Here is a 27,066-nt window from a genome sequence, read left to right on the forward strand (position 1 = left end):
CGAAAGGTAATCTCGACGGATGCCTCCAACCTAGGTTGGGGTGCTCTCTTCGAGGGCATACCGGTCTTTGGCTTGTGGTCAGACCAAGAGAAATGCCTTCACATAAACTGTCTGGAGATGACAGCGGTCGAGAACGTGCTGAAGCACTTTCTCCCGAGACCAACACGTTCTAGTCCGCTCGGACAACATTTCTGTGGTGTCATACGTGAACCGTCAGGGCGGTGTCAGATTCAGGAATCTCTGCGATCTGACGGAACACCTCCTTGTATGGTCTCAGCACTTTCTGTGCTCGCAGAGAGCTGCGCATGTGCCAGGCCACCTGAACGACGGCCCAGACAAACTGTCCAGGGACAACGTTCCCCCAGGGGAATGGTCCCTGCACCCCCAGACAGTCCAGTTGCTATGGCGCCTTTTCGGCAAAGAGGAAGTCGAACGGTTTGCGTCAAAAGACAACACTCACTGCCCAATGTTCTCTTCGAAGAACGAGGACGCGCTGGCCCAAATCTGGCCCAGCCACCCACTTTATGCTTTCCCTCCGGTCTCACTGTTGGCACAGGTAATCAAGAGAACCAGGGAAACGCACCACTCGGTGATCCTTATAGCCCCGCGATGGGAGAACCAAATCTGGTTCCCGGAGCTGACGCGGCTGTCACGCGCAGCCTCTTTGCCGATTCCAGTGAGGAGAGATCTCCTCTCTCAAGCCCGCGGCTCAATCTGGCATCCTCATCCAGAGCGCTGGTCTCTTCACGTATGTTTAATCAACGGATGCCCGTTGTCTTACCAGAAGGGGTTATGAACATGATTGAGCAGTCCAGAGCTCCCTCTCAGGACGGCTCTACGCGTCTAAATGGTCTGTGTTCTCCAAATGGTGTGCCGACAGAAATCTGGACCTACGAACGTGGGGTATCGCGGTTGCTTAGCTACCTTCAAGAGCTGTTGGACAGGGGCAGGTCCCACTCCACGCTTAAAGTATATTTGGCGGCCGTTGCAACGTTCGCTGAGTCAACGCACGGCCAGTCAATAGGAAGGAACGAGCTGGTTCCCCGCCCCGCTTCCTTAGAGGAGCCAGGAGGATGAATCCCCCGCGACCCCCGTCGGTTCCTATATGGGATCTTTCTTTGGTCCTAGAGGCCCTGAAAGCATACCCCTTTGAACCGCTAGATTCCATGGACCTAAAGTACCTCTTGCTCAAAACAAGCTCTGACAGCTCTGTCATCAGTTAAACGTGTGGGGGATTTACACGCGCTATCCATTAGCGCTGCGTGTCTTGAATTTGGACCAAATGACTCCAAAGTCATCCTCAAGCCAAGACATGGCTATGTTCTTAAGGTGATTGCCACTCTCTTCAGAACACAGGTAATTTCTCTATCGGTTCTGCCAGCATCCGATAGTGAGAGCGATGTTAATCTCCTCTGCCCTGTCAGGGCGCTGAGGGCTTACATTACGTGCTCCGCCCCCTTCAGGCGCTCAGAGCAGCTCTTTGTTTCGTTTGGTGGGCGCACCAAGGGTCTCGCCGCCTCGAAACAGAGTCTGTCCAGATGGATAGTGGACGCTATAGCAAATGCTTATGTTTCTAAAGGTCTGCAATGCCCTTTGGGCATCAGGGCTCATTCCACTAGGGCCGTGGCCTTGTCGTGGGCTTGGTCCAGCGGGATTTCCATTCATCACATTTGTGAGGCGGCAGGCTGGACCTCCCCGTCCACATTTGTTAGGTTTTATAACCTGGAAGTTCCCGCCTTGCTGGCTAGATTTCTGGCAGTATGAGTGGGATGTACGTTCTGCCCAGATCTGATCGTGCGCAGACTACTCTCACGTGACTAAGCTCTCCTGGTTTAGCTGCACTATATGGGTTGATATGCTTTATATAGACCCGCAACGCCGCTCTGTATTCCCTATGGGTGCTTATGTACATGTGCCGGCCCGCGTTGCTGGCCGCCTGATTCCCACTTATCTATGTTCCCCGGGATTCCCTGGGACTCATGAAGTGGATGCTTGGCGCCCACGGCGGGCTCAGTGGTAGGCTGCTGCAATAGCCGCAGGGCAGCCAATGAGCATGCTAGACAGCCTGCTCTAGGTCTGCTAGCTGCTGCACTGCGTTGACAATAAATACAAAATTAAGGATCATTTTTTTGGCTTCATATCTCGAGAAAAGATGACTTTACCCGTAGCGTAAGCAACTTACGCAATACTCGTTCCCTCTTCTAGAGAGAACCGAGGTTACGTACGAAATAGAGTACGTTTTTACTATATTTTTGATCAAATAAATGCTGCGTTGGTGAATAGACTTATTTTAAAAACTTAAAAATCATCTTGTCCCCAAACTTATTCATCATATTACGTTTCAATCAAAGGATGCTCCTAGAAACACCCACAGAGTTCTGGGTGAATCCCTGGAATCTGCATCTTTTTAAGAATCTGTCTGCCTATATCTGTTTGTCAGCTCGTATCACACAGTTGGTGCGGGGCTTCTCCAGCACATGGAAGCAGTCTGTGGAGGCCCTGAGTCAGGATGTGATGCGTTCCTTCACCAATTTTAAAAACGGAACCAGCATAATTCAGGTACAACCTTATGATACAAATCTTGGGACCATTTGTGTTCCAATTAAGTTTTTATGCATTTAAATGTTATGAATTTTTGTCTGGTTGTGCACACTAGGGAGCACTGACCCAGCTCATCCAGTACTATCATGGTTTCCATAAGGTCCTCTCCCAGCCAACACTCCGCAGTCTGGCGGTGCGCTCTGAGCTGATAAACCTCCATCATCTGATGGTTGAAGTCAAGAAACACAAACCAAACTTTTGAACATGTGCATGAATTATCAGCACTTATTTGGCCAAGAATGTCAGGAAATATTTGCTGTAGTCACACTGCAAAAAATCATTCTTTGGGAGTACCTAGGAACGTACACATTCATAAAACAAGATATATTTTCCTGATAAACAAAATTGTGTAAAACTGAAGACTAATTTTCAGAAAATCTATATTGTATGGTCAGTGTAATTTGTCTTCTGTCACTGGCAGAAGTTCTGTCAACTTTTTAACAGCAAAACAACAACTGCAAACAATTTTACAATCTAAAACTTTTTTCCTAATCAGGTAAATATATCTTGTCCTAAAGATGTTTAGATTTTCTGGAAAACAAGACAGAAATATTAAAAGTCTGATATTTTGCAGTTTAGAGCTGAAGCCTGAACAGGACTTTTAAAGGCTGATTTTCAGTAGATTGTGATTTATATCAACAAGTATCTAATATATTGAGCACTAATCTAATTACTCTGTCAGTCTTATTTTTAAGGGATAATTCACCCAAAAAATGTATATTCTGTCATCATTTACTCGCCCTGTTGTTCCAAACCCGTAAGACTTTTGTTCTTTTTCGGAACACAGATGAAGATATTTGAATGAAATCTGAATGTTTTCTGTCCCTGCATTCACACCTATGCAACTACCATTTTGAAGCTTCAAAAAGTACATAAATAGATTGTAAAACTATTCCATATGAATTGTGCGGTTTAGTCCAAATTTTCTTAAGAGACTTTTATTCATCCGAACCTGCTTGATGCACGAGAAGCTCAAACCTCTTGCGGAAGCTCAAACGTGCTGTGAAACACACGAGAGTGAACCTCATTGGTTCTCGCACGTCAAGTGACATGCTTTACCATAACTGATGAGTGCGTTGATTAATGTTTACATGTGAATAAAAGCCTAGATTCAATCTGTTCAGCGTAAAAAGCAATTGTCTCTCTTCAGAAAATTAGGACTAAACCACTCAATTTATATGGATTATTTTTTACAATGTTTTTATGAACTTTTTGAAGCGTTAAGTAGCTGTCAATGGAGGGACAATTCATTAAAAAATATCTTCGTTTGTGTTCCGAAGATGAACGAAAGTCTTGCGGGTTTGGAATGACATGAGGGTGAGTAAATGATGACAGAATTTTCATTTTTGGGTGAACTAACCCAAGTTTGCTTTGATTTCCTTCTTTGTTTATTTAAATGCATTTTTGGCCTGACAACAGATCTAAAAATGTATTTTTGTTTTCTCTGAAAAGTTCTTTATGTAGGCCTATGCACTGTTTTATTGACAAATAAAAGCATTCCATGTCTCAAAATAAAAGATATTAAATCAAAAGTCTCTGAAAATGTTTCCATCTTTTTCTCAATCTGTTAAAGCGGGTGTAAAAAACAAGGCTACACAAGTTGGCTACACTATTTTTTTGTTTTGTTTTTATGATGCCAATGAGGTAGAAGCTACATTGGACTTTACTAAAGAATTTTTTTTTAATTGTTTTAGAATGCAATTAGCCTCTTACATATTGGTATTTAGCTATGAAACTAAATCCATTCTGCCTTAAAGGGACATTGTGTAGGAATTTCTCCCATCTAGCGGTGAAATTGTGTTTTGCATTCAAACTAATTGTGCTCTCCAGCAAATATGTGTTGCATCTACGGTAGCTGGTATGTACCAAAAAGCTATGACAGGATGTCTTCTCAAATCAAATCAAAATCAAATCCTTTTATTGTCACACAACCATATACACAAGTGCAACAGTGGGTGAAATTCTTAGGTGCAGTTCCGAGCAACATAGCAGTATGACACGATGTGACGTAAACAATTACAGCAAACATCAGATTTACATAGATTACACATCTAATGTGTGCACAATTACTCACAGTACCATACACACTAACAGAACAATAAATAATATACAATATACACTATACAATATACAACAATTTACAATATACAACAATATACAAAAAATACAAAAAGAGGTATGTATACATGCAATAGATACACGTAAGGTGAATATATAAAAGTAAAAAAATTAATTATATATATATATATATATATATATATATATATATTGTAATATGCAGTAGGTTATGTTGTGGTGTGTTGACCGTTAGACTGTTTATGGTTATTGATCATGAGGGATCAAGAGTTTAGAAATCTAATTGCTTGTGGGAAGAAGCTGTCATGGAGTCGACTGGTGTGTGTCCTGATGCTGCGGTACCGCCTGCCTGATGGTAGCAGTGAGAGCAGTCCATGTAGCTAATAGCACTTCGTTGAGTTTTCCTTCGGGTGAACAGGTTTGTTATTTCAAACAAACTGCAACTTGACACAACGAACAAACGAATGTTACAGTATGAATAGCAGTGCAATGCACCCTTTTAAACTTGCGGGGCAGTGACAAGCGCCTCTCACTGCTCTGCTCCTCCGTTTCTGCTGCTTTCAGTTACGTGACGCTGGTTCTGAACGAAAACGCGTTGTGGAAATGCGTTGGTCTGGTACTTTTTGACCCTCTCTGCTATTATAGTTTTTCAAGATGGCGGAACTACATGGAAGCCTCCGTGGACCTACCCGTCACATGTATATAAAGATATAAATCATTTAAGAGGATAAGTCAGATAATTGGCAGAGGTATTTGTACACCATTGAGGACATATTTATGAATAAAATATTGATTTTAGATAATAAAATACCTAAAAAACTACACATTGTCCCTTTAACCATTTATTGCTCATTTATAGTCTATTCATGTAGTCTTGATGTTGACCCTTTTCATATACAGCACCATTTTATTTACTGCGTGTATTATGTTGGTTATATTGGTATGTGTTGGGTTATGTCTTGCATTTCTAATGAAAATAAATCAATAAAATCCAATTGTATCTCCAATCCAAAAATGTATTTTATGATGATACACCTTACAACACCTTTTTTTTATTTTTGTTTTATATCCAAGATGGCGCCGCAGATGGCTGCCTCGGTGTGTCGCTCTCCAGCTATTGTGTTGTTTTTGTGTTGTTTTGTTTTGAAACACACACCAGAAAACTTCTGTACAGTTTTTGATTATTCAGACGTTTTGCTGGACATTCTCGTCGGAGGGGCAGCGGTGTTGTTCAAACGCGCGGTCAGACGCAAACGAGGAAAGCGAGCCGGCACGCTGGTTAAACTCCGCGAGCGCGGCCTGCAAAATGGTCCAACAAAATGGACGAACTACTTCTCCTCACCCGCATTAACAAGGATTTTTCTAACTCTGCTGCTCTGTGCTTCACTGAAACCTGGCTGAGTGAAGCCATACGGGACAGCGCAATACATCTGCCGGGCTTCCAGCTGTTCCTAGTGGATTGCATCGCGGAGCTAATGGGGAAAACGAGAGGTGGAGGATTGTGTTTCTACAACGAAAATTGGTGTTCAGATATAACAACACTGAACAAGATATGCTCTCCTAACTTAGAGACCCATTTCATTAATTGCAAACCTTTCTACTCACCATGGGAGTTTTCCTCTTTCATTCTTGTGAATGTTTACATCCCTCCAGATGCGTGCGTGAGTGTGGCGCTACAACAGCTGGCTGAACAAATAGCTGAAACGGAACAAAGACACCCAGACTCTCTTCTAATAATTCTTGGGGATTTTAACAAAGCAAATCTTTCCCGTGAACTACCAAAATACAGACAGCACGTTACATGTCCCACAAGAGACAGTAATATACTGGACCACTGTTACACCACAATAAGGAATGCGTATCACTCAGTCTCACGGGCAGCTTTAGGGCTCTCTGATCACTGTTTGGTTCATCTTATTCCGACTTACAGGCAAAAACTGAAATCAGCTAAACCTGTGATAAGGACTGTTAAAAGATGGACTAATGAAGCAGAGCAGAATCTACTGGCCTGCTTCGAGTGTACTGATTGGACTGTTTTTGAAGCTGCTACCACTGATCTGGATGAGCTCACAGATACTGTAACATCATATATAAGTTTCTGTGGGGATACATGCATTCCTACAAGGACATTCTTATCATTCACTAATGATAAACCATGGTTTACTGGTAAACTCAAACACATTTGTCATGCTAAAGAGGATGCTTACAGAAGTGGGGATAAAATCTTGTATAACCAGGCCAGAAACAGACTGACAAAGGAGATCAGAGTTGCTAAAAGGAACTACTCTGAAAAGCTAAAAACCAGTTTTCATCCAACGACCCATCATCAGTCTGGACTGGCCTGAGGAACATCACCAACTACAAGTCACCATCCCCCCGATCTCTAGACAATCAACACCTGGCTGACGATTTAAATTAATTTTATTGCAGGTTTGAAAAGCCCTGGACTCTCACCACCAGCACTGGCACCCCTCAAGGGTGCGTTCTCTCCCCACTGCTCTTCTCCCTGTACACTAATGACTGCACTTCTAAAGACCCCTCTGTCAACCTCCTGAAATTTGCCGACAACACCACTATCATCGGTCATATCCGGAATGGTCACGAGTCTGCTGACAGACTAGAGGTTGAACAGCTGGCTGTCTGGTGCAGTTATAACAACCTTGAGCTGAACACGCTCAAAACAGTGGAGATGATCGTGGACTTCAGCAGGAACAGCCCAGCACTCCCCCCACTCACCATCATGAACAGCACTGTGGAAGCAGTGGAGTCATTCAGGTTCCTGGGCACTACCATCTCTCAGGACCTGAAGTGGGACAATCACATTGACTCCATTGTGTAAAAAGCCCAGCAGAGACTGTACTTCCTTCGCCAGCTGAGGAAGCTTGCCACAACTTGCCACAGTAGCTGCTGATTCAGTTCTACTCAGCCGTCATTGAGTCTGTCTTATGCACATCCATCACTGTCTGGTTTGATTCAGCTACCAAATCAGACATCAGGAGACTACAACGGACAGTCCGGACTGCGGAGAGGATCATTGGTGCCCCCCTGCCAACCCTCCAGGACCTGCACTCTTCCAGTGTGAGGAAGAGAGCAGGTAAAATCATCACAGACTCCACTCACCCTGGACACCTCCTGTTTGAACTGTTACGGTCAAGACGGAGACTCAGATCACTGGCCGCAAGAACATCTCGGAAGAACAAAATATTTTTTTTTGCATTATATTTAATATATTTTACCTTTATTCTACACTGCTCTGTCCCTCCTTGTAAAAACAGTCTGATGGTTTCCGGGTTCTATGAAGCCAGTCCCTCAAAAATACGCAATGGGCTCAGATTGGTTAGCTGGCCTAGTGTGTTGTGATTCGCTAACCGCCTAGTGCACGTTTTTCGGAAACGTCACGCCCCTTACCATTACCGGTAGTTTGTGATTTGGTGTATTATAAACAACGGCCAAACCAATCAAACAAAGAAAACCAATCGGACCCAGAGAATGTTAGTGAAGATGATCGAGAAGAACCTGTTCAATAACGGCTGTTAAACATCGTTTCAGAAAGGTTTGTTTTTTGTTGTTGTCTCATTACTTTTTATATACGCTGTTATTTAATTGTGCTAATTATTATAGTATTACAAAAAATAAGCTTTATAAACAAGAATTTCATATAACGTTAATCGTTCTAACAAATTATACTACAGTAAGACTGCGGATCTATAGTGATTGTTACAGATTGTATGGCACCGTTACTTGTATGGCACCATTACTTCTAATACGTTGTATTTTTAGAACGATTGTAGCCAAATATCTGTCGCCAGAACTATTAACGTTAACCCAAAACGAACACTAAACATTGGCTTTACTACAGTAGCTAAATCAAACACAGAACCATCTTTAGCATGCCTGTAGATAAAAAAGCATGTAGATAAACAATACATAAAAGCTCTGACCAAAGAATAATTTACACTAATTCCAAGTTCACTGTTGAGATTTAAAAAAAAGTTTGTAACGTTTGGTGTTTGTCGGATAACGTCAAGTAGGCTATGAATGAGCATTTAACAAACTAGTTTGCAGAGCCAAACAGCGTTGTCATTTGTTTACTTCCTTGCTACAGTACAATTAACAATACGAACTATTACAGGAAAACACATCAACGAAAAATAAATCATACTTACAGGTTGTGGCCCGTAAGCTTCTGTTATTAAAGTTGGAACTGCTCCATCTTTCAGGAGAAGCCGTTGTGCGAATCCTGCATTGAGCTCGCAAAGATTGTGGAAGCTTTCCTCCGTAAAATGTGCAGCACAGAGAGCAGGATTTGGGTAATAATTATGAGGGATGAGTTAAAAATAAATTTTAACCATTGATCTCTAACTCCCCTGACCCTGGGAAGGCTGAAGAAAGTGGACCTGCAATCCGGATGAAAATAACAGCATTTCCACGGCATTGCAGCAACAACAGCCTACTATACCACAACAACTCTTCTCCACAGCAATATAAAATGGCCTCGCCTCCCTTATTTAGTATTCTCGGAGGAGGGGTTTAGTGGGGTTAGTGATGTCAGCAACCCTGGAGGAATGTCGTGTAGTCCCTACCGGCCGTTTGCTGTAGTCCTTAGAAATTGATTTCTTTAAAAGCAAATATCTCCCTTTCCTTTGAACTTTGAGCATTGTAACTTTGCAGATGTTGTTTATGCTCAAACAGCAACATTACAGTACACACTAGCTAAAGTTAGAAAAGTGAAATCGTGTTTTACCACCCCTTTAAGGATTTTAGCTGCTGGAATGTGCTGCAGCCATGTTTTTTGGGGGGGTTTTTTGTTTCTTTTTTTTAAGTATCTGAGTCATACAAGTGTGGGAATTTTGCAGGTTGGAGTAATAGGTTTGAAGAAAGGTCTTTATCATTGGTTGCAGAAGCACATTTATAAAATGTTGCGTAAACTGTCCTACATTTGGTCTTAGGATCATTTTTCAAATGTGAGTACATGTGATTTAGAGAACGAACGTATGAACAAAAAAACTTGCGTACGCCTCTCTTCCAGAAGTGAAAGTTAAAAATCACAAATGATCTTGAAATTATGCACAGCTGAATGGTTTCCAATTGCCTAATTAATGTAATTAACATATAAAAGAGAACATATAGACCATTATACATCACCAATTCAGCCTTTGACACCAGGACTCTTATTTTAGAAATGTTCCTTAACCCAATCCGATCGCGGCTCTCCCGGTTAGTGTTATTCCACAAGATTTATATGGATAAACTGTTTGATTTATAATTATTCGATTATTTTCACATTTCACTTACCCTGCTGTGCACCAACATAGCTGTTCCTCAATTTGTGTGTTTCCCATTTGAATGGTCAGTGTATGAGGCGGCTACTGCTTGCGCTGGGACTATAGGCTTTAGGTTCAATTTTTATGAAATTATTCTCTAATCGCTAATTGCATATTATGTCATGGATATATCCCTCGAATGCATACTGCAGTCCCTTTTGTCCTGCTCTCTCAGATATTTCACATGTTCGCCAAAAATTACTAATTATCTCATTGGGAATGTCTGACACCAGTGCACACTGTAGTAGACGTGCCAGGCGCGAAAGCTTGTCAGGCGTAGCAATAGTAACTAGGGAGGGCGGGTTTAGCGAAGGGTCAATTATAGACCCTTCATTGTAAGTGGGCAAACTTACAAAAATCAGCAGGGGGTCAAATACATATTTTCCCCACTGTAGGGACATCCAGAAACCGCAGACAAATATAAACCAAATAAAAGCAAGAAGAGATCAGCACACACAGTTGCAGTGTTAAGATATACAAAACTTTAGCAAGATAATGCTGACAAAGAGTGGTTTAAATACATTAAGCCTGTATGTAAATGGGTAATGATGTTTAATAACAAGTTGTGGATAAATGTACTGTAAATTGTACTGTAAGGCCGTGTGTCCACCAAAGCGTTTTTAGCCAGCTGAAATGCCTAGCTGTGAGCTCTTGAGAGCGTTTTGGCAGCACTGCGTTTTTTCAGTTGAGACGATTCGTTGCTATGATACAGAATATCCGCAGCACAGTTTACTTGTAACTGATTTCGCAGATAATTTATTTCATACTAAAATTTATTTTTCATCCATTTTGTTCTGCTGGCTCTGCAGGTTGACGTCGTTGTACAGAAAGAATGTTGTGACAGTTGGTCGGTGTGGTATTTGTCCCGCCCCTCCTCCACTGTGATTGGATGGCTGGGTAAAGAGTGACAGTGATGAGCGCTGCGTTTTACCCAAAGTTGAACATTCTTCAACTCTCGGCGACCAGTAAAAAACGCCGGGCGCTCAGCACTTCAGCGTGAAAAAAAACGCTCAGCACCTCGTTACGCTCATGGCGTTTAAGAAACGCGGCGCTCCCATTGAAAACAATTGGAATTATACGCCAGCTGCTTGAAAAAACGCTTTGGTGGACACACGGCCTAAGTATAAAGAAATTGGGTTTTCTCTTTCACTAAGTCAGAACCAAATATTTCAGTAGTACAATATTCTATACCATGTTAATTTACCTTATGTAATAGCCATAGTAAAGACATTTGGATCCCTCCTTAAGAAAAGTAACATTGTCCTACTACCAGCCATTTTTTACTTCTATGTTTTCCTCAGCTGGTTCCCACTAATGGACTGGCACCCATACATCCAACATTCAATTAAAAACCCAGTAATGTGTCAAATGCCTAATAAACTTACTTGACGGCATTGTATGGTCCAAATAATCCACAAAAAGTTAACAGCAGATTATGTTCTAATCTTCACACCCATCTCATTTAACAAAGACATAACATAACACATATTCCTCATAATCTTTCCCTCCATTGGTAATAACAGCTGTTACATATCTGTTCCTTGTTGATAGCTACTTAGAATCGCATGTATGCCATCTGATAATGACAGCCATTCTTATGTTAGAACAGGACTCTGGATCAGTGTGTTTGTAAATTTATTTGAGAAAAACAACATATGTCTTAGGTGGTACTGAGTACTGAGCATGCTACCTCTACATAGCCGTTGTTTTGTTAATGATGACCTTTAAAAAATGTCTTGACCATGCATAACATCAAGAATACTTAATAAATGTGAAATTTACTGCGATATCACCATCCTTTATACAACCGAATTCCTTTTTTCTCATGAAGCTTAAGTGCAATATGATATTCATAGCTTCCTCCGTGATTGCCAGCATTACGATGATGCTTATTTTGTTCAAAGTAATGATGCCAGTTTCCATTTTCATCTGCTCCAAACCCAAATACACTCACCTGGAAAAGAAAAAAATTCTCATATAAATAAGTGGCAACCTAATAAATTGTGCGTTCAACAACAACGTGACCTCATTAGAATTCATATATATTTGTGAATATAAAGTGAACATTTACATTGGGAACCCTTTGTTATAGTGTCAGGGGTTCAACCCACATTTTTAGGAATTTGAACCAAGCAAATTAATTACCCAAACATGGTTGACAGAAGTTACCTACCTCTATACTTAACATATACATACATTTTAAGAATATCATTAACTCTGATGAATAACAGTACAAGGTAAGGCTGTTAAATAGTAGTCCCAAACTAGTTAATACACTGATTCCTAACCCCTGTCCTGGAATACCCCCCAACACTGCACATTTTTTATGTCTCTCTCATCTCACAAACCCATATGAGGTCTTGGAGTCTTTACTAACTAGCTGATAGTTTGAATCAAGTGTGTTTGATTAGGAAGACATCTTGTGCAGTGCTGGGGGTATTCAAGAACTATAGGGTTGAGTACCACTGAGTTAATTCATATTTGTTAATACAATAAAGTTAATATGTTGATATGAGCAACCACAGTCATCAAAATGCCTGCAGGTCCCCTACCCTCTTGATAGAGGCCCATGCAACCAGCAGCAAAGTCTTCATGGACAGATTTTTTAAGTCTGGTGACTGCAAAGGCTCAAAGGGAGCATCCTGCAGTGCTCTAAGCACCAGGGCAAGGCCCCAAGAGGGTATGGAGGGGGGTCGAGGAGGATTTAACTGGTTGTGCTTGCTCACTGATTTGCTTATGTGGTCGTGATATGCTGAAATAGCGGCAGCATGTACTTTGAGGGTGGAGGGAGACTGCCCTTGCTCCAATCCTTGCTGCAAGAAGGAAAGCACGGACCCTATAGAACATCTTCGGGGGTCCTCTCGGTTAGAGAAACACCACTCGACAAACAGGTTCCACTTCAAGGCGTATGGTGTTACGTACCTCTGGGGGTAAGTTGCTTAGAACCTTTGCATTCCGTCCAGGGACCAGACATGGAGTTTCCAAAGGTCTAGATGCAATTGCCATAGGGTGCCCCATCTCTGAGAAAGAAGGTCCTTCCTCAGAGGAATGGGCCAGGGAGGGTGTATCGATGAGGAGCATGATTTCTGGGAACCAGGTCTGAGTGGGCCAATAGGGAGCCACCAGCAGGACTTGCTCCTCGTCCTCCTTGACTTTGCACAAGGTCTGTGCAAGTAGGCTCACTGGGGAAAATGCATATTTGCGAAGGCCCCGGGGCCAGCTTTGTGCCAGTGCAACCGTGCCGAGTTTCCCTCGGCCAGAGAGTAAAACAGCTGGGAGTGGGAGGTCTCTGGAGAGACAAACAGGTCTACCTGAGCCTCCTGAAACCCTCTCCAGATCAGCTGAACCACCTGGGGATGGAGTCGCCACTCTCCCAGGAGCGCAGTTCGTGATAGCTCGTTGGCCACACAGTTGAGCACAAAGAGCACGGATGGATCAAGCTTTCTGGATATAGAAGAGTTGCGACCGGTGTGTCGACGTGGTCATGTTCCCACACGAAAACATGAACCACCCACCCCCCATGCGAGACCGTGATTGTGGCCGTCAGTGAGGACAGGAAACCACCACATCCAGAAACACACGGGTGGAATGTCATCTTTAGAAAGACACAATTTACAGTACACCCATGTAAGCTCTTTTAGGAGACTTGCTGTCTCGGTGCTGAAGCACACAGTGTAAAAGATCGCAACAACCCTCACAGGGAATTTGCTGCCTGTAGTGGTCACTCACTCTCGTTAAAGGCTCAGCTCTCACCAGCTGTGATAATAGCCTTTAAGCGCTCTCAGACAATGCACAAAACCGGCTGTAAAAACAGCTTTTCAGCGATCTGGAAAGTACAATGTTATCAGCTGTGAGAACAGCCTTTTTGTTTTGCTCAATGAAAGGCAAACAATAAGGAATAAAAGAGGAAACCGACCCCGCTGCCGTGCCATGATACCAACATCAATGACATTGAGAGGTTCTCCTTGAAGAGCTTGCTCGTTCAGAAGACACTGCTTGCAGACAAGAGCATACATGAAATGCTCGGCTCCGAAGCGAAAAGCTGAAGCTGAAAATTTGGGTCAGTTAATTGGATTAACTTGACATGGCTAAATTAATATTACAATCAATTAATCAGTTCGTCCAACGAACTCTTTTGATTATTAATTTATTCTAAGAAAAGGGTATCTTCCCTGGCCACAGAAGAATAATAATTTCTTAGCATGTACAGCGTTTTGAGCATGTAGCAAGAACAAAAACCGCAAAGGGACTTCATATTGCAAGCAAATCAGAACCAAATACATAAAGTGCATAAGTTTTATTAACTAAATCATAAACATAAATAAACTAAACACACACATATACAGAAATAGGTTAGTGATAGGATTAAATTGGAAACCGGAAAAAGGGACTATGAGAAGAACCATCAGATTTACATTTTCACATTTCATTGAATTGAATACCGTATTTTCCGCACTATAAGGCGCACCGGATTATAAGGCGCACTTTCAATGAATGACCTATTTTAGAACATTTACTGTATATAGGGCGCAACGGATTATAAGCCGCATAAGATACTGCAGTCAAAATTTTGACCGGGTTTGCGTTACGTATACACTAGATGTGCTAAAAGGGAATGTAGTGAGTGCGCGGCGCCGGAAGCGAGGCGTTTATTAGTAAGCGTGAGCGCGCTGGGGCGGGCACGTAACTTACATTCGCAGCCTGACTCGTATGAGTGTTCATGTGCGGCGGCTCGCTGACAGCAACAGCTGGCTGTTTTGAATGAGACGACTCGGTTACTGTGAACGGGGAACGCTTTATGTACATTCTGTGACGCGCAAGCAGCGCCGGCGACAGTGTGTCTGTTCGTATGTCTGTTAGTAAGAGTGAGCGCTCGTGAGCGGGCACATAACCTGATTTATTCGATGTTATTAACCAATTGATCCATATATAAGGCGCTCCGGATTATAAGGCGCACTGTCGTTTTTTGAGACCAGAACAGTGTTGCAGCTGGATGAAAGAACTAAGAGAGGGAGGTCACATGTGGACTGTCTCTAATAAAGCCTGGAAAAGATCCTCCCCTAAGGGTTGAACTCAACCAATAAGAAAGGTGCCATGTCTGAGAGGGAAAGTGGCTCTTAGTTGATTTACGAGTCTTGTCCCACGTGTGGTTATACCTTCATTAATGCTCAGATAGCTATAACACATCCACACTGCATTCTAGAAGAAGGTGATGTATATCAAAGTGTGAGTCATTAAATGAGTGAGGATTAATTAGGTAGGAGGCATGATACAGGTGAGGTTACATTGATTGTTAGTTGGTTGTATACCAGGGTACATACCATAATATATACCTAATAGTACATGAAACAGTAAACCATTTACACTGTTTCTTTCACAGTTTTATGCATGTTCATTTATAGATCAGTTAGTCTATGATTAATGCAGCAAAGTGTGTTTTAAAGAGGGTTTCCATTGTCTCTCTCTTGTGCATGTGGCCACATTCCTCGGAGGTCGTAAAATCTCCTTATCAGCCCTCGTAACATGACACTGTTTCTGCCCTTGTGTTCGTTCATTTGGGCTGTTAGTTTTGGAGTTTCATAAACCTTTGTATATAATGAATAATTAGTGTGTGTCTGATTGGTCCATACCCTACACTGAGGTAAATTAAACGCAATACGTATCCTTGCTCGATGAAGAATGAGACAACACAATGAGGCAAACGGGCAATTGAAATTTAAAATGCTGATTTTCCCGCTTCAGGGCTGTAACGAGTATATCGTCCAGTGGTTGTCCAGACACCCTAAGCACAACCTTAAGCAATGGCCCTGAATGGTGGTTTAATGTCAACTTTTTGTCAACGCTGTAACCACAGCCAGATTAACGCAAAGGCAAACTAGGCACGTGCCTAGGGCCCGATTGGCGGGATGGGGCCCAGACAGAGGGACAAAAAAAATTAAAAAAAATTGTTTACAAATGTCTTACAATTTATTTCAATATTTATTTATTAAAACTAAAATTAGTGACGATGTTTATCTTCACCATAGACTGTTACATTACGACACATTAACGCCAGCCCATCAGGTGCTGCGTAGCAAAAGCCTAAATAGGCACGCAAAGAAGTAAAGCTCGTAATGCAGGTGTGTGCGTTGTCGTCATCTATTTTGGAGTGATTGCAATGTATTCTAAATATAAACTTGTACTGTAGATCAGCGTCATTTCTGGAAAAATCATTCACCGCTTTATTACGAGTTTAAAAGAGCGCGAGCGTCATTACCGTGCCCAGACGCGACGCTTTGAATTTGTGCGTACAATGAATAACATCGCGTCGGGAGCTGACTAAAAACGCTACAAAAGTAAAAGTCAAGACGTTTGTGTTCAAATTTAAAAAGCCAACACACTACAACATTTTTAAATGTTTCAAATAAAGGATCTCATGGGTCTACTAAATTCTCCTGATGATTAGATTATACCCTGTCTGACATCAGCCTACTTACGCCAATAATTTCGCCAATAATATCAGTTTAGATTTTGTTTTCTAATCAGTAGCGATCGTGTCTTTCTCGTCCACCTGATTTGTGTATAGCATATTTAAGGTAGCAATGTAATGCATGATATCATATTACTTATATTAATAATATGACAATATCTGGAGTCAATATTGATTAAATGGGAGGGGAAAATCCTGCCCATACCAGCTATGAAAAAAATGATAAAAGCATATATCACTGAAGTGCATGGGCGGCGCTAGGGAGGGGCTAGCAGGTGCTTCAGCACCCCCAAGAAAGAATAAAGCACCCCGATAGCACCCCCAAACATAATGTTTAGAATAGAATGACTGCTGCTCTTGACAGGGCGCAAACGAGCAGAGAGAGAGAGAGAGAGAGAGAGAGAGAGAGAGAGAGAGAGAGAGAGCGAGAGCGAGAGCGAGAGAGAGAGAGAGAGAGAGAGAACACACGCACCGGCCGCGCGCGAGCACTCTCAAGTCTTCAAACAACACGAGCGCTGTGTTGCTCTCTCTCCCTCGCGCATATTAATCAAAATCAATTGACACCATAGTAAAAGGTTGGAAGACCGCAGTTTCACGTGGAGCATTAAGAGATTTTTTTTTCTCCTGAATTACCGCGGTGTGTGAATTGTGCTAAAAAAACACGTTGCCCTATCTTCTGTAAAAAGCGTTCCGCCCATTCAGCTGACATAAACCACATTTCACTAAACGAAAAAACCTATCCAGTCCAGTGATTAAATGTTTTCTTTATTGACGCAAATCGTGTGCGATGTCCTAAACTGCCGAGATAATCACACAACGTGGCTGGACGTCCACTATGACACGTCCGATACGCAAACGACTCATTTTAACCATTCACCTTAATGAATAGTTAAAACAACTGACCTATCCAACACTGAACTCACCAGACCGCTGAATCGGTGTATAAAAAATCGGTAACTTAATTAGATTAGTTAACATTTACTAGTCATCCTCATTTGACAAGTCAAGTCATCCTCATTTATATAGCGCTTTTAACAATGTAGATTGTTTCAAAGCAGCTTTACAGAGATAAACATATAATTTAAGGTAACAGAGATTGGTTTGGTTTTATAGTGGCTCTTGAAAAATGTTTTTTCCAGCTAAAGTTAGTTTTGATTGATTCACTTCCGTCTAAATGATCATTTGTTATTAAATTAGGGGCCGCTAAGACGACACCGTTCTCTCTAAACAGACTTTAAACGTGAACCTGTGATAGACGCTGATGGCGTTCACATGCGCATTAAGAATTGATTCTATAGTTATGTGCGTTTGAATATATGTGCGCAGGTTTGTAATTCCTTACAAACCATGCCTAAACAAACTACTTGTCTATAAATTTTGATGCAGAATTTTTATTTTATCTTATCACTTTGGGTAGGTACGCGAACCGAAAAATTCCACAACGCTTTATCTGTAGAGTGGTATAGGGATCCTCCATAGGGAGAGGCTAGTTGGCACTTCAGCACTGCATTGTCATCAGGTCCAGGCGAAAGTCCTTCGTCAGATCTGGAAACGGCCTGGATCCAGCAGGCTGCGGGAAACCCTCGGGATAAACAAAGACACTAAAATTAGCGTAGATGCCATTCTTCTTATGATGTAACGAGTACATCAGGATATGAGGGAAGTGTTCCCAGTTCCGGCTGACCTAATCTAAGCAGCCTAATATTGAATTATAGAAGCCTATAGAGTGTTATGTGAATGCTAGGTCAAAGAGATGTGTTTTTAGTCTAGCTTTGAACTGACAGACTGTGTCTGCTTCCCGGACAATGTTAGGAATATTGTTCCAAAGTTTTGGTGCTAAATAGGAAAAGGATCTACCGCCAGCAGTCGATTTATATATTCTAGGTATTATCAACTGGCCGGAGTTTTGAGATCGCAATAGACGTGAAGGACTATAATGCGTTAAGAGCTCGCTCAAGTACTGGGGAGCTAAACCATTTAGTGCTTTGTAAGTAATCAGCAATATTTTACAATTTATACGATGTTTAATAGGGAGCCAACGCAGTGTTGAAAGAAACCGGGCTAATATGGTCTTACTTCCTGGTTCTGGTAAGAACTCTAGCGGCTGCGTTTTGAACTAGCTGTAGTTTGTTTATTAAGTGTGCAGGGCAACCACCCAGTAGAGCATTACAATAATCTAGCCTTGATGTCATGAACGCATGAACTAGTTGTTCCGCATTTGTCAATGAGAGCATATGACGTAATTTAGATATATTTTTAAGATGGAAAAATGCGGTTTTACAGACACTGGACACGTGACTTTCAAATGAAAGATTGGTATCAAAGAGCACATCCAGGATCCTAACTGACGACGAAGACTTAACAGAGCAGCCATCAAGTGTTAGACGGTATTCTAGGTTATTACGTGTGGAAGTTTTTTGTCCAATAATTAGAATCTCTGTTTTCTCAGAATTTAGTAGTAGGAAATTACTAGTCATCCAATTTTTGATATCAACTATGCATTCCGATAATTTTGTGAATTGGTGAGTTTCGTTAGGTTTGGAAGAAATATAGAGCTGAGTATCATCAGCATAACAGTGAAAGCTAATTCCATGTTTCCTAATGATATCTCCTAAAGGTAGCATGTACAGAGTGAACAGCAGCGGTCCTAGTACTGAGCCTTGTGGTACGCCATACTGAACTTGTGATCGATAAGACATCTCTTCATTTACTGCTACAAACTGATAGCGGTCAGATAAATATGATTTAAACCATGCTAATGCAATTCCACTAATGCCAACATAGTTTTCTAGTCTATTTAAGAGAATGTTGTGGTCAATGGTGTCAAATGCAGCACTAAGATCAAGTAACACTAATAGAGAGATACAACCACGATCGGATGATAAGAGCAAATCATTTGTGACTCTAATGAGAGCTGTCTCAGTGCTATGGTGCGGTCTAAATCCTGACTGGAAATCCTCGCAGATACCATTTCTTTTAAGAAAGGAACACAGTTGTGAGGATACTGCCTTTTCTAGTATCTTTGACAGAAAAGGTAGATTTGAGATCGGCCTGTAATTGACTAATTCTGTAGGATCAAGTTGCGTTTTTTTAACAAGCGGTTTAATCATAGCCAGCTTAAAGGTTTTTGGTACGTATCCTAGAGACAAAGATGAATTAATGATGTTAAGAAGAGGATCTATGACTTCTGGAAGCATCTCTTTCAGTAGTTTAGTCGGTATAGGGTCTAACATACATGTTGTCGATTTAGATGAATTAACGAGTTTGCAAAATAAATATATAAATACCTTGGATTATGTTTATTTTCTTTTAATAGGGTTGAAAAATAAGCAGATCTAGCAGCTTTTAAAGCCTCTCTGTAAGCAATCGAGCTCTCCTTCCATGAGATCCGAAATACCTCTAGTTTTGTTTTCTTCCAGTTGCGCTCCATTTTTCTGGCTGCTCTCTTAAGGGCCCGGGTGTGCTCGTTTTACCACGGTGTTGGACTATTTTCTTTAATCTTCTTTAAGCGCAACGGAGCAACTGTATCTAAAGTGCTGGAAAGGAGAGAGTTAAAAGTTTCTGTTGCAATATCAAGTTCTTCTAAGCTATCCGGGATGCTGAGACGATGAAACTGATTAGGAAGATTATTGATAAAGCAATCTTTAGTGGCAGAAGTGATAGGTCTAACATACTTGTAACGCGGAGTTGGCTTTGCAGCCTTGGCTAAATGTAACTTACATGAGACTAGATAATGATCTGAGATGTCGTCGCTCTGCTGCAGAATTTCAACAGCATCAACATTGATTCCATGTGATAATATTAGATCTAGAGTATGATTACGACAATTAGTAGGTCCTGACACGTGTTGTCTAACTTCAATAGAGTTAAGAATGTCTTTAAATGCCAATCCCATTGCATCTTTTCCATTATCTACATGTATATTAAAATCACCAACAATTAGGACTTTATCTGCAGTCAATACTAATTCTGATAGAAAGTCAGCAAATTCTTTGATAAAATCTTTATGGTGCCCTGGTGGCCTGTATACAGTTGCCAGCAGAATTCTCAAACTTGATTTATCGTTTACATTATATATGTTTACATTAAGCACCAACACTTCAAAATAAATATATTTTAAACTAGATTTTTTAGTGGTTTTGAAAATATTACTATAATTTACAGCAACACCTCCCCCTTTGCCTTTCAGGCGAGGTTCATGTTTATAACAGTAATCATGAGGGGTGGACTCATTTAAAGTAATGTAATCGTCTGGTTTTAGCCAGGTTTCTGTCATACACAGCACATCTAGGTTATAATCTGAAGTCATATCATTAACTATGAGTGCTTTTGAAGTAAGGGATCGAATATTCAGCAACCCAAGCTTTATCGTTTGCTCATCTGTATTATATCTATTTTTTATTTGTTGAATATCAATATCATTTTTAACCTTAGATCGGTTTGGACGTTTTTTGGATTTCCAAATTCGGGGAACAGTCACAGTCTCTATATGATGATATCTAGGTGAAAGAGCCTCTATGTGATGGGATTTATCTGACCTTGGTGACGCGAGGCCGCTAGCAGACGGTCGGTTTAGCCAGTTTGTCTGCTTCCTGACCTGATAAACTATTAATTTAATAAACTGCACTTCTACAGCATTATTAATGTTAATTTCAATATTTAGAGAGTCTGTAGGCCCACTATATGTGCCATTTAAATAACAAATTTAGTTTCATTTTTGTTAAAATATTATAATGTTATTTTTTTTACATCTATGCTGATTATGGAAATTGAACCGCATGAGTAAGATTCGCAATATATCGGAAGATATGATGGGTCAGACATGATTTTGACCACTAAATTAAGTTTTGTTTTGTAGAAAGTCTTTCTTTAAAGTGAATTTCGTTTTGTATAAATTGTATCATAATTTTAATAAATTTTTCATCAACCAATTGCCTGTATATAATAAATAAGAAGCAAATATAGCAGACAATATGATCATGATATGGATGCGCCGGTGCGATTGCATTGTACTGCACGTGAACTGGAGCACATCTCATCATAAATTTTGCTCATTTAAATAATTGTGTGTGTGTGTGTGTGTGTGTGTGTGTGTGTGTGTGTGTGTGTGTGTGTGTGTAGCCTAATTATATATTTATATATATATATATATATATATATATATATATATATATTAGAGGTGGGCATAGATTAATATTTTTAATATTTTGATATATTTTTAATATATATAGTTGCGCAGCTCCCCCTGTCAATGATCTGGCACCCCCTCAGCACCTGCCTTAAACATTATCTGGCGCCGCCCCTGCTGAAGTGGTATTCTGGAACTGTAAATAAATTAAATAAAACAGCAAAATAACAATAACATCTTCATTAAACAAAAAAGAGATTACCTTAGATGAAGTTTGATTAATATGCACATACAGTAGCCTACTGGTAAAAAGTCTGGACCAATTACTAGTTTTAATGTTTTTGAAAGAAGTTTTTTATTATGCTCTACAAGCCTGCATTTATTTGATCAAAAATACAAAAAAAAAACAGGAATATTCAGCAAGGATGTGTTAAATATATAAAAAGTGATAGTGAAGACTTTTTTAAAACAACTTTTTAATAATAAAAAAAAAAAAAATCCTGAAAAAAAGTATCACAGGTTATAAAATAAATACTAAGCACCATTTCTAACATTTGATAATAAATCAGAATATTATAAAGTTTTCTGAAGGATCACGTGACACTAAATTCTGCTTTGCATCACAGAAATATATTTTAAAGTATAGTAAAATAGGAAAACCATTATTTTAAATTTTTGTAATATATTATTTTTCTGTATTTTTGATCAAATAAATCCAGGCTTGATGAGCATAAGAGACTTCTTTCAAAAACATTAAAAATAGTAATGTGTCCAAACTTATGTACTGAGTAAGTAAAAACATCTAAAATTAAATGTTGTATAAATTAAAAGGTTAGGAATCATTTTTGTTTCAAGAGTTTTTTATTGGGGGTGGGGGGCCTCTAACATGAATATTGCCTAGGGCCGCCAAATGTCTAGAACCGGCCCTGGCTGTAACAACCTCCACCACACAACGTAGTTATAGCAAACCCTTTTGGCCATGTTGTTAGAAGGTTGGGTATGTTGTACCAACGTTCTGTGTTTGCTGGGTAATGACTTACTAAACTTAAGCATGATGTTGCATGCTCAGGATTTTATTTGCTCTTTATATACAGGTGCTGGTCATATAATTAGAATATCATCAAAAAGTTGATTTATTTCAGTAATTCCATTCAAAAAGTAAAACTTGGATACTATATTCATTAATTACACACAGACTGATATATTTAAAATGTTTATTTCATTTAATTGTGATGATTAAAACTGACAACTAATGAAAATCCCAAATTCAGTATCTCCGAAAATTAGAATATTACTTAAGACCAATACAAAAAAAGGATTTTTAGAAATGTTGACCAACTGAAAAGTATGAACATGAAAAGTATGAGCATGTACAGCACTCAATACTTAGTTGGGGCTCCTTTTGCCTGAATTACTGCAGCAATGCGGTGTGGCATGGAGTCGATCAGTCTGTGGCACTGCTCAGGCGTTATGAGAGCCCAGGTTGCTCTGATAGTGGCCTTCACCTCTTCTGCATTGTTGGGTCTGGCGTATCGCATCTTCCTCTTCACAATACCCCATAGATTTTCTATAGGGTTAAGGTCAGGCGAGCTTGCTGGCCAATTAAGAACAGGGATACCATGGTCCTTAAACCAGGTACTGGTAGCTTTGGCACTGTGTGAAGGTGCCATGTCCTGTTGGAAAATGAAATCAGCATCCCACTGTTTAGTGCAATATCCTACAACTCAGGTGATACTTATATGTAGATTTATTTATCTATAATATTCAAAACACTGTAAATATGTTCATAATCTGTAAATCTGGAAATGTCTATTCTGACTAAACCCAACTGTGATACTTTTATTCTCATATATTTATATTTTTATTCTTTATTCTTATAATTTGTAGTATTATGTTTCTTGTTGTATTTGTATATGTCCACTGGAAGCCTCAGCACCAAAACAAATTCCTTGTGTGTGCAAGCACACTTGGCAATAAAGCTCTTTCTAATTCTGATTCTGATCTCCATAAAGTCGGTCAGCATCAGGAAGCATGAAGGGCTCTAAAACTTCCTGGTGGACGGCTGTGTTGACCTTGGACCTCAGAAAACACAGTGGACCAACACCAGCAGATGATATGGCACCCCAAACCATCACTGACTGTGGAAACATTACACTGGACTTCAAGCTACGTAGATTCTGTGACTCTCCTCTCTTCCTCCAGACTCTGGGACCTTGTTTTCCAAAGGAAATGCAAATTTACTTTCATCAGAGAACATAACTTTGGACTCAGCAGCAGTCCAGTCCGTTTTGTCTTTAGCCCAGGCGAGACGCTTCTGACGCTGTGTCTTGTTCAAGAGTGGCTTGACACAAGGAATGCGACAGCTGAAACCCATGTCTTGCATATGTCTGTGTGTGGTGGTTCTTGAAGCACTAACTCCAGCTGCAGTCCACTCTTTGTGAAAAATCTCCCCCACATTTTTGAATGGGTTTTGTTTCACACTCCTCTCCAGGGTGTGGTTATCCCTATTGCTTGTACACTTTTTTCTACCACATATTTTCCTTCCCTTCGCCTCTCTATTAATATGCTTGGACACAAAGCTCTGTAAACAGCCAGCCTCTTTAGCAATGACCTTTTGTGTCTTGCCCTCCTTGTGCAAGATGTCAATGGTCGTCTTTTGGACAGCTGTCAAGTCAGCAGTCTTCCCCATGATTGTGTAGCCTACAGAACTAGACTGAGAGACCATTTAAAGGCCTTCGCAGGTGTTTTGAGTTAATTAGCGGATTAGAGTGTGGCACCAGGTGTCTTCAGTATTGAACCTTTTCACAATATTAAAATTTTCTGAGATACTGATTTTGGGTTTTTTATTAGTTGTCAGTCATAATCATCAAAATTAAAAGGAATGAACACTTGAAATATATCAGTCTGTGTGTAATGAATGAATATAATATCCAAATTTCACTTTTTGAATGGAATTACTGAAATCAACTTTTTGATGATATTCTAATTATATGACCAGCACCTGTATAGTGAAGTGATATACAGTAATTGAAGAGTGCACGATGTGAGCATAGTATATGACAAAAGACTCGAATAGGGCACCTTTCAGCGCTTTCAGGACGGTGGAGAGGTCCCAGATAGACACGAAAGGAGGTCGCGGAGGGTTCAGCCTCCTTGCCCCTTTAAGGAAGCATACGACGAGGTCGCTTCTTCCTAGTGATTTGCCGGACACGAGAGCGTGAGTGTGGGGGGTGGGGCTTACGAGCCGCGTCCAAAAGCCCTTGTAAGAAGGCGAGTACACTCGATACTTTGCACGAATAGGGGTCTAGGCTCTGTGCAGCGTACCAGCCAGAAAATACCACCCATTTCTGAGCGTAGAGGCGTCTAGTTGACGGCACCCTTGCCTCAGTGATTGTTTTCAGCACCCTTTCCGGGAGACATCCGAGTATCCGTTGAGGGGCCATACATGAAGGGCCCACTAATCGGGACGGGGATGGCAGATTAATTGGTTTGCCTGCATGAGGAGGTCTCTCCTCAGCGGAACCGGCCATGGGGCTGTTTCCAGTAGCTGTGCCAGCTCGGAGAACCATAATTGGGTCTTCCAGAGAGGTGGTATCAGTAGCACTGCGCACTCGCTCTCCCTGATCCGTTCGATGACCTGTGGTAACATCGTGACCGGAGGGAATGCATAAAGCGGGCGGCTCAGCCAATCGTGGGCAAGCGCGTCCCTGCTCTTTGAGAAAAATATTTGGCAATGAGCGTTGTCTTCTGAGGTGAATAGGTCGACCTCTGCCTCTCCGAAGATGCTCCATATTAGTTGAACCGTCTGTGGGTGAAGAGACCATTCCCCTGGGGGAACATTGTCTTTAGATAAGATATCCGCACCCTGGTTCAGAATGCCTGGCACATGTGCTGAGCCCATAAGATGAGGTTTTGGCCATGGTGTGCAGTAGGGCTGGATGATTAATCGAAAAATAATCCAAACCGAAATTCAGAGCCTAGAACCGACGTAATTTTACCATGTCGGTTATTTTGGTTTTTTAATCCTATTAATATTTCCGCCATCTGTGTGTTAATGTACTTTCCCCTTAAAACATATTACCGCGTGTGTATTCACGTAACTCCGCCCCGTCCAGTCTGCGACATTGAAGCAACATGAGCCCCTTTCACACAGCGCGTTGATCCCGGGAAATTGCCAGAACAAACACCTTCTGTGAACGCAAACACGACCCGGGATTGATGCCAGGTTGGGGACATAGTATCATTGCCGTGTTCAGTCCCGGAACGCGCGCTGTTTGAACAAAAGCCGTAATCAATGCCGTGTCATAATGATGGCGCTAAGCCGGGATCGTTCGCCAGCGTGAAACGGTTCTTAATGCGCTAGTTTATGATCGAATCAGAGAAAAAAAATGCACAAGCGTGGTTTCTCGAGAGAAATCGCAGCTCATAAGCAAAATAAAGACGCCGCTGGGACATGTAACGTGTCTTTGCGGGTTGTGTGTGTCTGTGTGAACATACTCTGTTGATTCCGGAAAATCACTGGCAGGTTTCCATAACACAAGCATTTACAAATGCTACAACTTATGAAAAGGATTAGTTTTTTTAGTTTTATACAAGTTATATTTTACTTTTAAGATGGCAATATTTACAATAATTTATTTTGTTTACAAAAAGAACTATTTTCTACATTTTTTGGAAACTTTCTTTTTACATTAAAACTTAATTACTTTTTTTAGACGTTTTTATTTCAAGCATTGTATGCTTTGTTTGATTCAATTGTTTGAAATATTTAATAAGTAAGCATTAAAAGCTATCTGTGTGTTTCCTTATTTTAGAATCACAAAGATAGGATTATGCATTCTTTCATTAAAAAAAAATAACCGTGAATATTTACAGTATAAGCCTTGCAAGTGACACATGAGAAATAATTTATTTTAAATTATCGTTCAATAATCGTAGTCGAGGTAACTTGTTCGATTAATCGCGATTATGATTTTAGCCAAAATCGTCCAGCCCTAGTGTGCAGGTTGTTTGACCTGAGACTGCCCTGGCGATTTATATAGGACACCACAAATTAATATTAAAGAGGTGTTTGAACTCGCAAGGCACTGTAATTTGCTCTGGCCCCCTTCCTGTTCGAAGGAATGATGAGATAGTTAGCAGATTGTCATCACTCAATGGCTGGCTGTCTAAGTGGTGTCAGCAAAATAATATAGAATTCATAGACAATTGGAAAAGTTTTTGGGGCAAACCTGACCTGTTGAAAAGAGATGGTATTCATCCCTCCTGGGATGGTGCTGCTCTTCTCTCTAGTAATTTGGCTCATAGTCTTAGAGACAAAACATGACAATCTGGGGCTCAGGTCAGGAAGCAGACAAACTGGCTAAACCGACCGTCTGCTAGCGGCCTCGCGTCACCAAGGTCAGATAAATCCCATCACATAGAGGCTCTTTCACCTAGATATCATCATATAGAGACTGTGTCTGTTC

General features: G+C 40.8%; 2 protein-coding genes across 2 annotated transcripts in view; one reads left to right on the forward strand and one right to left on the reverse strand.

The window, feature by feature from the left end:
• The window catches only part of LOC143701881 (vacuolar protein sorting-associated protein 52 homolog), a 65,015-nt gene extending 60,882 nt beyond the window's left edge, over window positions 1–4,133 (forward strand). Inside the window, exons 19-20 of the mRNA XM_077195580.1 lie at window positions 2,441–2,559; window positions 2,657–4,133. Coding sequence (XP_077051695.1) covers window positions 2,441–2,559; window positions 2,657–2,803 — 266 coding nt within the window. The 3' untranslated portion in view covers window positions 2,804–4,133. The remainder of the gene's footprint in view (window positions 1–2,440; window positions 2,560–2,656) is intronic.
• Window positions 4,134–11,790: 7,657 nt separating this feature from the next.
• Window positions 11,791–27,066, reverse strand: part of LOC143701493 (CMP-N-acetylneuraminate-beta-galactosamide-alpha-2,3-sialyltransferase 1-like) — a 142,296-nt gene continuing 127,020 nt past the window's right edge. Inside the window, exon 5 of the mRNA XM_077194822.1 lies at window positions 11,791–11,955. Coding sequence (XP_077050937.1) covers window positions 11,791–11,955 — 165 coding nt within the window. The remainder of the gene's footprint in view (window positions 11,956–27,066) is intronic.

The sequence above is a fragment of the Siphateles boraxobius genome, unplaced genomic scaffold, assembly GCF_051911475.1.
Source record: "Siphateles boraxobius isolate OS27281-9 unplaced genomic scaffold, OSU_SipBor_1 33, whole genome shotgun sequence".
Lineage (NCBI taxonomy): Eukaryota > Metazoa > Chordata > Actinopteri > Cypriniformes > Leuciscidae > Siphateles > Siphateles boraxobius.